General features: G+C 37.5%; 1 protein-coding gene across 1 annotated transcript in view; it reads left to right on the top strand.

Moving 5' to 3' along the window:
* The window catches only part of LOC145999596 (uncharacterized), a 42,342-nt gene that overhangs the window by 357 nt on the left and 26,015 nt on the right, over positions 1-15,970 (top strand). The window contains exons 2-4 of the mRNA XM_083136641.1: positions 4,933-5,058; positions 10,804-10,901; positions 13,777-14,048. Coding sequence (XP_082992767.1) covers positions 4,933-5,058; positions 10,804-10,901; positions 13,777-14,048 — 496 coding nt within the window. The remainder of the gene's footprint in view (positions 1-4,932; positions 5,059-10,803; positions 10,902-13,776; positions 14,049-15,970) is intronic.

The raw sequence follows: 15,970 nt of genomic DNA, 5'->3' as shown, positions 1-15,970 counted from the left end.
TTTTTACACAAGAAAGTACTTACTGAAATGAGTTTTTCTAGCATTTAGATAGTTCCTGGAGGTATTTTCGGTAATGGTTCCGATTGTTTATGAGTTCTCCTAGCATAAAGACTAATTATCGTAGAATTTTGGAAGTCATTGTCACACGAAATTTAAACCTCCCTTAAATTAATGAGCAATCTTTATGTTGAAAAAACTACTTGAAAATTACCTTACGCACTTCTCATGGACAAGATATTCTCCGTCGACAAGCAACAGTAAATATTGTAGAAGCGTGGGAATGAGTGTAGAAGTAAATCGGAAACTTAGTATAATGCATTTAGGGACTTTATTTTAATGATAAGGGAACCAAACCTAACCTGCCTAACCTAACCACGAAAGCATATATGGAACAAAATCTTAAGTAATCGCTAAAACTATGCAGTATGTGTTAACAGACATACATCGAAATCGAACCATGTAAAAATTGGATTCCTAGCATGGTGAAATCGCAATAAAACAAAAGGAACTTGGGCCGTATTTTTTTTCGTCGTTGAATGTGCTTGAGCGGGAATTCGTGTTTTTCACGAAAAAATATCTCTCCGACGCACAATTGCCGTTGCTGTTATTTCCTTCCTGTATGAGAGCCGGATGTTGCGCACGTTTCATGACATAACCTCCTGTCAGTGTTTCCAACCACGCCGTTGGGTTGCAAGAAGATGAAAAAAATGAAAATATACATTCCTGATATTACTACGACCCAAAATGTTAACTATGTTTGCCTAACCTTGCTGGAAATTGTTCGTGGGGCTATCGTAAATGGTTTTTGGGGCTATCCGTGAATGGTTTTTGGGGCCATGCGTGAATGGTATTTGGGGCTATCCGTCAATGGTGTGTGGGGCATTTTTTTGGTTACGAAGGTTGGAAACATTGTACACCTACTGATCCACGATGCTGTGCCCGCCATATTGTGTGTTACAATAGCGAAATAAGGATGAACAATAATTACTGTTATGGACATTATTTGGTACTACTTTACTATACCTGAGACACCTGGGAATCATTTCTTTCGCACTTGTTACATTGCTAACGTACTATTCTGCATTCCGGAACACTTATTTAGGTGAAATAATTTAATTTGTTAGGAAAGTAATGTATATTTCTTACATTTACGAGTACTTACTGTTCTTGTTTATTTCCACACACAACATGGCGATAGCTTACCGTTGATCGTTCCTTGAGCCAGAAAAACCATTGACGTTAGCCCAAAAATTCACGATAGCCCCACGAACCATCACGGGGACGAGGTATGCCTACTAGGTTAGGTTAGGCCTGTTAGGTTTGGTTCCATTAGCACTCCTTTCGTTCAATTAAGCATATACGGACAATACGAGAGCGTATTCTGCTCTCATGCTGGAAGCAAATGGCGGCAGCAGCAAGAGCGCGTTGGAAATAGATTTTCGTACAAAACCACATGCATTCGCATTAAAATGAATCAAAATTACATTCCCGAACATCAACAACGCTACAGAAAATGATTTGCGTCAGTACTTTCTCCTGTAAATTTGAAGAAATCTGTCTCAGGTATAGTAAAGTGTTACCCATTATTTTCATGAGAAAAGCAAAATGACACACTACACAATGGTCCGCAATGCACAATCTGTAAGTACGAAAGTAAAACATGACGAAATAAACGAGTGAGAGGTGTTGTTCGGAGATGTAATTGATACCGAAAAATATTGTGCACCAAGTCAATGTTGTAACTCATCAGTTAACAGACAAAGATATTGCAGTGACTGTATTATAATTTGCAGAAACTTTGCAACAGTGAATAAGTAGATTACCTTTAGTTTCACAGAGCACGTCGCCGTTAGAACTTTATTTTGTATTAAATAATGTACACACAGGAAAGTAGAAAAAAATAAGAAAATGGAGGTACATAGTGGTTTGGAGTGCACTTTAAACTGTAGGTCCAATCCCCATTAGCATTTATGTTCATAAGGTGGACTTCAAACCAAAACTAAAAAAATAAAGAAAACTAAAGCTACTCCAAACATATTGGGCTTAACCTTCTCAATAGATAATACTGTGATCACCAATCTGACTGACTTGATCTAATTTTGTAGGAAATATCAGCACCTATTGGAAATATTTTGGTAAAAAATTACTATCGCACAAACAGAATTCTTCATTATTTCATTAATTCTCCGACGCACAATAGCCTTTGCTATCATTTGCTTCCTGTATGTTAAGTGGATGTTGCATGCATTTGATGACGTAACCTCCTGTCACTGTTTCCAACCACGCCATTGTTTTCAGAAAAGTTAACTATGTTTGCCTAACCTAACCTTACGTAATACGTTTCTTGGGGATGGAACGAATTTTAACTGTTTGCCTAACCTAACATTATGTAATGTTTCTTGGGGCTATCGTCAATGGTTAACTATGTTTGTATTTTTTGGGTGAAGAAGGTTGAAAACACTGCATATCCAATGAAAATTGACAAAACACGAGCATGACGTGCAATGATATACGAAGGTGTATGCGCCATATTGTGTCTTACGCAAGCAAAAAAACGAAAAGAAAGAAGTACATGTAATGTCAAAAATTGAAATTACTTTCATGAAAAAAACGTAACGACACCTTAAAGAATGTTCCGCGAAGCAGATAGGTAAGTAAGAATATAAAAAATGATGAAACGAAGAAGTGAGATGTGTTTGTGCGATAGTAAATAGTTAATCAAAATAGTATTCAGTTGGCAAATTTCATCATATAATCATACATCTTTGTTGTCGCAATTAGCCAAAAGTGGCAGAAAAGTAGCCCTAAATAACAGTCATCAAAATCAAATGAAGGAAGCAAGTAACATAGCAGCTTGAAGTCAAACCTGTATGTAGAAATATGCAGGATTAGAAATGTGTGCCCAGAACTCGTGCAAATGATAATGCCTGCAAACCTAGCACTCATAACCTAACACTACCAGCATGCAACCTAACATTCCTATTAAAATATAAATGATATAATTCGTGTACGTTTCCTAGCAGCGAATGATGATGAGGTTTTCTCGGAATATCAACCAGGCGATATCTAGATAGGCTTTCGAGAGCTAACATCACTCACATCTTCAGGGACTGAAGTGGATCTCGAAAGCTCGGAAACCTATCCGGAAATCACGTGTTTGATATCCCGAGAAAACCTCTTCATCCCTTCTTCAAAAATTATGATATCAAATAGAGAACTGTAGTCAAGAAATACACATACACACCTTGAAAATAAGCATTTTCTGTTATGTGGCTGGAGGGTGAAATGTGTCAGTTGACACAGGAATGATGTATTCACCATTTTCTATTCTGGCAGTATGCATACTAATAATGATAATAATAATAAAAAGACTGTCTTTTCAATCAATAGATTTTGATATTGATTGATTGAGCCCACTTTATGCACAGATAGACTAATCAGGACTGGGCCTATGGTTTAAAATGGGATCCGAACCACTGTGCCTCCCAAGATTTTGATATTTTATGTAAAATAATTGTTTCAGTGTGTGGCAACTACAAATGACCAAGATATTTGATCTGAATAGTACCACATAAAACCACACGTTACTTCACTATAACACATCTCACATATGAGGTAAAAACAACAAAGCCTTCATAAACCATGTAAAATTTGATCTTAAAATCTAATCTTAAAACATTTCACTTATTAATTATTACAAAATTGGATGAAAATTAATTAATTCTTGCACCTGAGTGTCCTTCCGAAGAAGGCTCAACAGGTAACAGCATGAATACGTATGCAATACATTCTTATACACTGTTGACTCCACCATATTGCAGCAGATTTTAAAATTCTCCTAGCAACAGTGCACATATTTATAACGGCATGTTTATTATTCTGATTTAATGATACATGTGATACAGAAAATACACATAATGTACTCATTATTAACAAAAAAAATATAACTGAATTTAAAAATGCAGGCCGGGCACCCTGTACTTTTCTTTCCCTGACCAAGAGTACCGAGAAGTCATTGTACATGCAAAATGCAGTGCGTAACTAGCTTACGTGCATGTAGAGAATTCAAATGATGTAGAACATGAGCAGGGCTCGAAAAATCCAGGTCGCCATGGTGACTAAAAATTTCAGCTTGGCGACTGTGATCTTATGCTGTAATATTGCCATTTTTTAAGTTTTAGTGTACGAAACTTTCAAGATTCTAAGTTCAAATTGCAGTACAGCGTAAGTTAGCAAATTATTTTTTTTTATCAACGTTGTGAACATTCTATAGAATCAGTAACAATTTCTTACTCTTTGTCCCCCAACCCCCCCCCCCCCCCATTTCCCGCTTTCTCACATAATTTAGCGATGCTTTGAATACGGTGATGCTCAGCTTATAGACGGATTGATTTGCTTTATTTTACTTAGCTTTTTGTACCACTTTTGGCTGATTTGCAAAGATGGTGATGAATGATGATATGATGAAATTGATGAATGGACACGTACAAACATCCAAGCCCAGTCCGGGATTCGAAACCGGGACCCCTGGTATCGTAGCGCAATGTGCTAACCACTCTGCCACTGGGGCTGGCTCAGCTTCTTGTATAGATCGACCACAAGGAAAAAAACCTTGGGACGAGAAGTCCCCGCGCAACTTTCCCTTCTTCCCTCCACCTCGGGCCATAAGGAAGCATGGTGAACTCTCCCCCTCCCCTACTCGCGGGGGTACGGTGCACATGACTCGCGGGTCTGCGCAGGTTGTTTTGCTCGTGGTTCCACTATAGTATCCACAATTACTAGTAGGTGGTTTCCTGGCGCCTGATTTTCAGACCTGCCGCCTAGCTCTGAAGAAAATTTTTCGAGCACTGAACATGAGCATCTCTGTGGAAATGATCATGAATATTGGGCCATATCATCAATGTTCTATTAACATGTCTTTATTACTTATAGGAAAAGAAGCTCGGAAAAAAGAACTTAAGAAAAACAAGAAACAAAGGCAAATGGTGAGAGCAGCTGTTCTGAAAGGAAAGGATCCTAATCAGCTGATTGCGGAAATGGAGAAGATCGATCAGATGGGTAGGATTCTACGCCCTTTTTTTGTTACTGCATTTGTTACCTTCTCATTTCACAGTAACCTCAACATTTCAGAAGTGTTTTCCTTGCGTCGCTTGTATCGCAAAAACAGAGTGGTGCATATTGTATCTACCAATTTCAAATGAAAACGGAGAGACTGCGAGTGCTTGTAGTAACTTTATGAAATAAAAATATACACATAGGTATTTAATGTAGTGTATAATATGGACAATACAGACATTGGTGCACCTTGAAAATAACGCCCTCCTTCTGCTTGAATTCACTGTTCGAAGAGGTACGGTAAGGCTTTCATGAGGCTTATCTCAACATGTCCTGTGGAATAGCATGTATTTCATGGCGACTGACGGTTAACAACATTACGCGTGGCTCTCCTCTGTCTAACCGACCTCAGAATGATGTGTGTTTCTGGAACATGTGCATTGCGATCTTCATTGTTTCGCCACAGTGTCTGGTGCCTGTGTGGATGAAGGCTTCCACCACCTCAATCCTCATCTGCACCGCCCAACGCTACGTGCTATACTAATTGCCCAACTCCCAACTCTCCAGGAAAGTAGGTATGCGACACATGTGTGCGTGCATTCTGATGATTGTTAACTCAAATTGGTAGATACAATATGCGCCACCCTGTATATGATCATTGTGTTCATGTTGGTGTTAAGTTGGGAAAAATTAGAGTGAATGGTTAAAGTGTATCCCCCCCCCACACACACACACAATGTGCACTTTCTTAGGACAGTTTATCTACAATATACTGGTGTCTAGAGAAGAGGCTTTAAATGCATTCAATGACTTATTTTGTTACTTTCTGTTGGGTTAGGCAGTTTTATTGACACACACCCAATTACTTACCCTCCCCCCTCTCTCTGTATGTGTTTGTGAGGGGGGTTCCATTTCAGTTACATTTATTGGTGAAATGATGCACAAATTGCCATATAATTTGAATTTTACAATCCTGGTGTGTGGAAAATACATTGTTAAGTATACTTCTCAAACTTCTTATGTCTTCAAGACATTGACTGAGATGTACCATTTGATGGAGCCAATGTTTTGGGGTTAGATAGAGAATTCTGGATATTTTAGCAGTGGAGGCATGTTTAACAAACGTGATTAGATGCTATTTTTTTTTTAATTACATTTTGCACCATGTTGCAACAACTTTCATAGTTTACAACTCTGGCAGCTACGCAACACTGAGTCTGCACTGTAAGTGCTAAAAAGCCGTTTGTGCACCATTACATTATGTTTGATTCTCATATTCACTCTTGTACCTCATTCATTATCTTGATTAATTTAATTGAGAATTTTCTTCCACACTTTCACTGTGTATACTTTCTCTGTGCAATCTAGGGCCTCCCCGATGGCGCAGTGGTAGCGTTGTTGCCTTGTAAACAAGGGGTTCTGGGTTCGATACCCAGTCGAGGCACATGGTGGTTCGGATCCCACTTTAGACTGTAGGTCCAGTCTCGATTAGTCTATTGTGCATAAAGTGGACTTAAAACACCAATCTGTGCAACCTATACTTTTTATTATTTTAATTTCTGTCTATGTGATTACACTAAGAGCTGTACAGCATGCGTTTTGGGAAACACTGTTAAATCAAATCCGACATACAGGAGTTTTCCTGTAAATAAATTTGCATTTTAGTGCATGGTAATCCTATATTTGCTGTTTAGTATTAGTTGTGTGTATTGTAACAAAGTAAGGGAAATTTATAAGTGATTTGTGAAATCTTTAATATGTGCACTTAACTGGCACATAGGGTGAATGTGCACTCCTTTATATTACACTGATGAACAAATTCAAACTTTTTTTTGCTCCTTTGAACGAAAATAGGTGATTATTTATAATTCGACCCCGCTGAATCCAAATCTGAAAGTAGAAATGCTGTATCACCTATCGTTTTCCCTGGATTTTCATTTTTTGTTTTTAATAAAAAATCAATTCCCTTTGTAATAATACATCGAAATTTGAAATTATTTTTGTTTGTTTGCTCATGAAATAAGATTTAAATATTGAAGTGAATAACTATGAAATATAAAAAAATATATTTAGGACCGATTTTGACTGTTCAATGAAGAAATTTCATGCAAAAAAAAGGAAAAAAACACATTTTTACTCACATTTTCAAAATTTATTTCTTGAACTCTGCCGTTTGTAACTGCCACCAGAAACCTCTTCCTTGAGGTTCCAACAGTAGTCTGCTAATATGTTCTGTACCGATTTTCCTACATATCGTTTCTCCATGACAGAAATATCCTGGTGAAATCTCTTGCCGCATTCGTCACTAACCGCGCCCAAGTTAGGGGGGAAAAAGTCCAAATGCGAATGTAAAAAGTGAAGAAGAACTGCTTGGTTCTGTTTCATCCACTGTCCATTCTTTAGGAGGCTTAGGAATTGGTATAAAATCATGACTCATAGGTTTCTAGGCTGAAGGAACATCAGGATAAAATATAGAATGTTTTGATTTTGAACTATATCCCACTATGTTTGTTAAACAGAAGTAACAATCCGTAGTATGATCTTTCTGTTCTGTCCATATTACAGGGTTTCCGAAGGGCATTGATTTGTGAGTGCCATTAAGCCAACCACGTAAAGTTCGCGAACAATTACAACAAATTTTACCTGGTGCCCAGCTTTTTCCCTCGTCTACTTTACTTCCAAAATACAACTCATATGCTTTTTTCACTATAGGAATTATAGTATTTATCTGTGACTTCGGAGTAAATTCCCTGCAAACATAACAAAACAAGTTCGGGTTATTCACACATTTGCGTGACGTGAAGAACTCATTAATCGAGTTATAATATATTTCTTTAAAAAGAACAAAACAATTATGAATGCTCTGATCGTTTTGTTAAAATACAACTTGCACTTTACTTGACTATACACAATATTACATTCACAATTTCACGAACATACACAAACATAAAGTACGGCTACTCGCGAAGTTATCGGAAAGGAAGTTAAGACTCGACTAACCCACAAAAGAACAAATTTTAACAGAGAAACAGGAAATTACTCTACTGCCAGATGTTTCCTCCACGAAATATTAAGTGCCAGTCATAAACACACAAGGTCGCTAAAAGGTTATCCATTTGCTAGGAACCAAACGTTAAGCTGGATGCGGAGACCTGAAACCATAAAACTATAAAATGTGGGTGTTCTGCAAAAACTTTAGGTGATACAGGAAAACGGATGCGATATTCGTTATCAGCACATCTGAATACATAAAGATCACTTAGTTTTATTTAAAGGAGTATTTCATTGTTTATCAGTGTTATTGGGGAAAAAATCAGTAGCTACTTTATGCAGGAACAATGTTGAAAGGGTTTCTACCCGAGCTCACCCCTTCTGGGAATCAACCTGTCTCCCCCATGGCAATCATACCTTCTTGAATACCACATCATTCTGTAGTTAATATGCTCGAATCAAGGTGCTTCATTACAAAGTTATATTTTAAGAAGAAATTGACGGTTTGAAATGATTGTAACATGTGCTGTTATTTATTTCAGCTTTATATACATGGCGAAGTTAATGCTATTTTGCCTTTTCTTCCACTTAACCATGTACTTCGACTTTTCTTACATTGCTTTTCTAATAAAATAGGAAATTAAAAAATAATAGAATAGAATAGAATACTTTATTAGTCATTAGACAACATGATTGCAATAGACTTTGTCATAATAAGTATATAAATACTAATATAAAAAATTACAAAAGAAAAGAAAATTAAAAATACATATTAAAATATTACACATTCAACAATACAGTTTGCAAATTACACTACATGTTTTATTACAGCGAAAGCAATTGGAAAATAGTACTCTATTTTGATTACAATACAAGTCATGTACAAAAACCCATTTTACAGCTCTGTGATGCATTATGAGTAGACATTTACATTTTACAGGCCCTGATGGAAGTGTTCTTCAAATTCCGTGACACTATATATACACAATATTGTACTAATATATTATTAATGTGTTTAGCAAACTGCTTGTTTTCTAAATTACGTATAGAAGCTGGTAGCAAATTGAATAATCTCATTCCATTATGTTTAAAATTTTGTTGAGTCTGGCATTTCTATATTCAGATTGTGCCTTGTATTATAGTCATGTACATTAGAACGCAACCTAAATCTGGGGAGGTTTTCCTTTATGTACATTAAACTATGATAAAAATTGTAGAGGGCACAGTCATAATATGGTATTCCTTAAAGAATTCCCTACATGACTCCATATCCTGTACTCCTTTAATACAACGTATAGCCTTCTTTTGCCATTTAAAGACTTCCTTTGCACCTGTAGAGTTTCCCCATAATTAAATTTCCATACAGTAAGTGTGAATGGAAAAGAGCATAGTACACAGAGATCATCATTCTTCACTTACAGACCTTTTTAATTTCCGCAGTACATATAAGACACGGGCAAGTTTCTTACATAGTTCCTGGGTATGAATTGACCAGCTTAATTTTGTATCTAAATATATGCCAAGCAATTTTATTTATTATTTAAGGTGCATGGTGGGTTATTTAAGTAGAAAAAGTGAGTTGCTGTTTTTGTCGTATTTAACACCAAGCTATTTGTTTTAAACCATAAAGAATTAAGGAATACAAAAGAATACAATTACTATACGCACACACAGACACATGCTATCCATTTTACTGACATAAACAAAAAGGCAATACAGTTTATATTACACACACATACATTTTCGTCCTTACACATGCACGCACACACACACTCACACATACGAGCGAATGCTTAACGTTACGCTTAATACAGTCCAAAACATTATACATTAGTCATAATTCATCTTAATTTTCATTACTTAATAGGTGAATGTCATAATTGAGAAAGATTGAGATGTGCTAATATGTTATGTAAAGAATATGAAAAGAGTAATTTAAAAAGTTTTATTTCAGTGACCACCTGTAACCATAGTACCTGCCAGTGGCACCACATTACACTTTTTCACAAAATGACTGCTACCCCGATAAAGAAGGCTTCTTTTGTTATGGAGTTTTGAAAGTCTGAGTCTGCTACCGCAGTGCATAAAATACAGGACTGAATTTGAAAAGGTTACACGTTCAGCTCGGTATGGCACAAGATGTTGATTTTATTGGACTTTGGAGGAATGTTTCCCGAATCTCTTCCACTCGTTCCCCCCGATGTTAATGGCCCTCACTGCTTATGCCTCTTTATAAATTTCCTTACCCAATCATAAATGTGATGCCTGCTAGGCAATGTGATGCTTTATGGTATGGGTACGGGTTCAGGCTTTCAAATCTCCAAAAGGCCTTCTCTTTCGGGGTATGAGACATTTTGGGAAAAGTTGTCACGTGTCGTCACCGACATGTACTATTATGGTTGCAGACAGTCACTGAATTATTTTATTTTTTTAGTTACTCTTTTCGTACATAACGTATTCACACATCTCAATAACAATGCAAGTTGAGGCCTCCCCGATGGCGCAGTGGTAGTGCCATTGCCTTGTAATCAAGGGGTCCCAGGTTTGATACCTGGTGGAGGTACATAGTGGTTCAGATCCCACTTTAAACTGTAGGTCCAGTCCCGATTAGCCTTACTGTGCATAAAGTGACTTAAACACCAACTCAAACCAAAAATACAAGTTACAATCATTTCAAAGTGTCAATTTCATTTTTGAATAGCCCTGTATGTGATATTTGTTTACGTCATTATAGTTTAAAATTTCTATTTATTGCAGAGTACAATGTCTTGCAGCCGCCACCTCTAAATGAGAAAGTATTGAAGGACAAGCGTAAGAAATTGAGGGATACTTTTGAGCGTGTGCTGAAGTTATATGTGAGTAATTCAATTTTTTTTATTTATTATAGTAGTTTTAACACATTTGCTGCGGGCCAGGGGCAGATTAATATTGTTGCTTGTTTCTGCTTGGTACTAGCGTGGAATGCATTGTTATCAATGGGATACACAAGTGGGAGCTCATGGTGATACAACCCCTCCTCAGCCAACCCCATAGCAGAATGTGCTACAATGTTAGGGGCTCCAGATTTTAATCCTTGTCTGGGAATGAGTGTTTCTTGTGAATGTCCCTTCATCACTCATTCCTCCATTTTTCTCTTCGAACAACTTATAAAAAAAGGTTGAGAATGGCGATTACAAAATATTTTATAGTGTATCGTGCTAGCTAGAATGCAGCTACGTGCTATCCACTTGTACAATTTCAGCTCCCTCCAAAAATAAAATCCTGCATACACTAGCTATTATTGTACAATTTATGTAAGTTTTTCTTTGTAGATGTATGTTTTAGTATCTAGTATAAATTTTTGTAACCTTGTCCAACTTGATCCACAAGTGTGCCATTATTGATGTAGATTATTTTTCATCAGTGCAATCGTTGATGATGTCCCAGAATTCAGCTTCTTTTCTTTATTTTCTCTGTTTGCTCTAATTAACAGTATATTAATAACCCATGGTATAACAGCCCGTGAGAGCAAGTGTATACCTCACTTCCACCAGAGGTAGGAAATCATCCAACCTGTTATGGGGTGATGTGTGGTACTACGCTACTCATTTGTAGCTCCCCAATTTCCTCATGATGGTGGGTGGCCACCGGTCCCATACACAGGCCGAAATCTCGGAAAAAGTTGTTGCCTTCTCCTGGGAGACTAGAACCTGCACGATGTCCAAAGCTTGGACCTTAGACCACACGACCATGGTACGGGACTAAACACTGTATTACAAAAATATATTTTACATGTTTTTAAGGAATATTTTCTAAGCTGAATTGTATACAAGCAAGGTTTTTTTTTTTTTTTTTTTGCATATTGAGACACATGTTTGGAAATACGTAGGGGCATGCATATTTCGTTTTTGACGAAAAAACGAAATTTGAAAAAACATATTGTAGTGTTAATTGTTTATGTTTTTGAAAGGTGTGAGATGCATTTTGTGACCATATTTTGTCACGAAATAATGCGAAATGAACTGCAAAAAGCGAAATTAACTCATAAACACAAAATTCAGGGACCTTCTGAGGTCTGAATTATCCTTAGAGTTATGCAATTCACAGAAAATTGATTAATTCTGCTGTTAATATTGGAGAAGCAAAAATGGACTCCTTTACACAGAAATAAACTTAATACTCTGATAACTACATAAATGTGCTATTAGAAGTGAAATGTTAATTCCGTGGATTAAATGTAGTTTTTAAATCAAATTTGTGGCCGCGGTGGCTCAGTCGGTAACGCGTCTGACTACCATGCCAAAGGTCCTGGGTTCGATCCCCGGCCGGTTCAAATCCGGGAACTTTTCTAACGATGGAAGCGGCCCCGGCGCCCACCCAGCGTCGAATAACATGGGTACCTGGGGGTAAAGGCGGTCAGGGGCATCATGCTGATCACATCACCCCCACTCACGACCGGATCAAGAAAGTGTGGGGCGTTACCCCCACACCCCCTATACGCCTTCATGGCGTGGTGCTATGCACAGGGGAGCACTTTACCTTTTTTTTTTTAATCAAATTTAGGATTATATTCACAATTTTGAAACCAATATGTCTTTTTATATACCACTTTTCATCCATTTTTTCACCAATATAACACCGATATTTTATTTTATTTACCGCTTTTGAACCCGAAATTGACTCCGTTTTTGTACCGAAATTTTGCTTTTTTATTTACCAAAAATATGTGCCTCTAGAAATACGTTACAGTGTAATTCAAGTTGGCAATGCAAAGAAAGAGCATAAACAAATAAACAAAGGTATTTTTCACTTTAAACAAACCTTCAGTAACATGTCAGGAAGAATTGAAATGCCTGTTATGCAGTGCTGTTCTTGGAGAATCATTAAGAAGAACTAAAAGATATGTGACGTGCGCATACAGTCACAGGCACTTCTGGGTTGTGACAGTACCCTCAGTAGAATTAAGTCTTGAAGCTTTCCTGGCGATGAATGATGAAAATATTCTCTCGGGATTTTACCCTGAAGATGAGAGTGACGTTAGCTCTCGAAAGCTTGGAATCTTTTCCACAACTTAACTGGTCGTAAAATTTTTTCAACCTCAGTAGAATTGTTACGACCCAGAAGTGTCTGTGACTATACCTCACTGATAAAATATACACATTAACTACTTGACAATCTCGAAGATCAAAATTTTTCATTTAAAATGCACAGAAATGTATATTAGTCTAATCTGTACCAGGATAATTATTACTTAAATCATGAACTTGGGATCGAACCATTAGGGTTGTAATTCACCCTTGAACTATAAGACTCGCTGACTGTGATGGCCCTAAAAGGCCAGATATGAGGTACTAAACTAACACTTAAATAAACAACGTGTTTGATGTTTAATCCCCAACACTTCTGACTCAGAATGGCAGGTTATGGATAAGGGATGACTTACCCCGTTCGACACAAGTAGCTTCTCTCCTAGCTGTGTTACTCCTTTCAGCACTCGCAATCAAAAGATCCCCTGCTACCTGGATTACCTGGTGTTGTTCCTCTTGTGGCGACCTTCAATCACCCTCTGTCAGGTGAGCCACAGCAACTTCCTATGTAAAACTACTTTCCTCAACAAAATCCAGGAACAGGTTACGACAAATGTTCAGAAAATAAAGAATGGTGTCACAGAAGGAATAATAACTGTTCATAACATCACTACTGCAGTAGTATATGTAACTGCAGTAATTCCTTTTTCTTTTGTGTTTGCAGAATAAAGAAGATCCCGATAAATGGGCAGAACTGAAGCGATTGGAAGTGGAGTACGAGAAGCGACGAATGACGCTGGTTGCATACTTTGAATCTGTCCGTCACGCACAGCAGGTGCAAGTGGACGACATTCCGCTTCCCACAGTCCAGTTGCCCGATGCCCCTCCCTCGCAGATACCTCTCCCGAGCGACCTGCCCATTCTTCCAGCAGCCATGCTGCCAGTGCTTGGGGTTTTGCCTGCTCACGGCATTCTAAAGAAGACTTCAGCATACAGGTTGGTGCTTTCGTCGAGAACTTTTTGACTTTTTAAAACATCTTCTTTTGGTTTCTTTTTAACCTTTTAGAATCCGAATTGAAATTTACATTCCCTAGACTCCGTATTGGCCCGAAAATAAGCCGAATGTTTTATACAAATTTATCAACCGTGAAAAGTTAAATGTGTGGCTTATATTCACGGCCTTGGCTTTTACGACATTCTGATGTCAAAATGTCGTATTCTGTGCAAGTGGATTCTCGCTTCGTAGTCCAGAAAATAATCAAGGGGTTCAAAAATTCTGCAAGGCGAATGCACTGGCTGGCAGCGGGGAGAATGTACTAGGGGTGGAGGGTGAAGTGAATAGTGAGTTCAGTGATGGCAACATTGATATGTTAAGAAAAATCTTTAAGTACTTCTTATTACTGAAGTTAATAATGATTGATACCGTGCCTAAGGAGAAAAGAAATTTGTTTGAGGGAATTTCTATAGGTACATATAGTTTTTCAAATAGTAAATGGTAGATACAGTGGAAGCTTGATTTTACGTTTTTCAAAGGACCAAGGCGAAAAAACTTAATGCGGGAAAATGTAGAATCAATGGAAATTTTATAATATTTTGCTCTATTGGAACCATGGAGACTGAATGTATAATGTGAGAAAATGTAAAAATCAGGGTTCCACTGTATATGTAGAATATAATTGCTACCAGTAATTTTTCTTCCTTCAATCTCTCTGCTCAAACTTTAAGGGTGTGGATTGTATCCAGGTATTGTCTCTTCTTTTTTCCCCTCGAATTTTTAGGTTGCAGCTTATTTTTGGGCCAATAAGATATATCAGAAGCATGAGCCCCTATGTGATGGCCAGTGGCAAAGCGTCCTATGAGGCCAGGAGGCCGGGCCTACCCACGCCATTACTCTTTTAAAGTTGTATTTACTTCTTTCGTCAAAACATATGCAATGAAATGCAAAAGTTTGGAATTTTCATTTATGATAATTACAAAAAAATTCTAACCCTGTCTAGTATACGAAATTTCCACGGAGTGAGGCACATTTGCTGGGGCCTCTTCTCTTCACATTCTGTGGTACGGTCGTATATGCGGGAAGCCTAATCTTACGAGTACTGTACGTATGCTTATAACGTACTCCTGAGGCCGGCCTCGCGGTGTTACCCACTAGTACGAACAGAATGTCAGCAACACTGCATTTCCGCCAGGGTTGGAAACTTGTGGTGTACCAGCATTTTTATAAACATTAGCCTGTGTTCGTGCAGAGAGATTTCTATTTCATTGTACATTCTCCATATTTTGTACAAGACTTAGGTTTTTCCTTCCTTTCATCGACAAGAGTAAGTGAAATTGAAAATTATTGAGTACTGTAGTTCTGACTTCGTTTTCTGGTCAGAGTGCTGATGGTCTTGTGGATTCACCCAACACCGTAGCGTAAACAGAAAGTCCAAAGAACTTATATTTCTAAAGTAAGTCTTCATACCAAATTATGTAAATTAATATGCTAGTTACGCCTTATATTTACAAAGTAGTTTTACTTTCACTGGAAATAGAATAATTTATTTTTATCGTGAACGGGAATTCTCTAGTTTGTTCCCTCTTTGTGAAAACTTGCCTCCTGCTCAGGACGCTACAAGGGAGCGTAGTTCGGAGCGGGAGGTTCTTGGCTGTAGAGTTTTGTTTGTGATTCGTGTCGTGTGCAGCAATCAGATTTATGCAAGAAGTGCTGGACTAAAATGCAACAATCGAGTTCTTAATTGAGTGAAGATGTAATCATCGGTAAAGTAGGACCCACTTTTAATCTTACATGTTTTCTTCTTATAAGAATAACTTCTAAAATGTTTTCAACTCTATTTTCCTTTGCAAGTAGCAGTGGCAAGTGACAGCAATTTTTTTAAAAAAATTATAAGTTGTTGAAACGTTATTTAATGCGTTAA

This window comes from Lepisma saccharinum, chromosome 15, assembly GCF_977018435.1.
Source record: "Lepisma saccharinum chromosome 15, izLepSacc3.1, whole genome shotgun sequence".
NCBI classification, from domain to species: domain Eukaryota; kingdom Metazoa; phylum Arthropoda; class Insecta; order Zygentoma; family Lepismatidae; genus Lepisma; species Lepisma saccharinum.
Note: the sequence above shows the minus strand (reverse complement) of the source record. Positions and strands in the feature narration are given on the sequence as shown.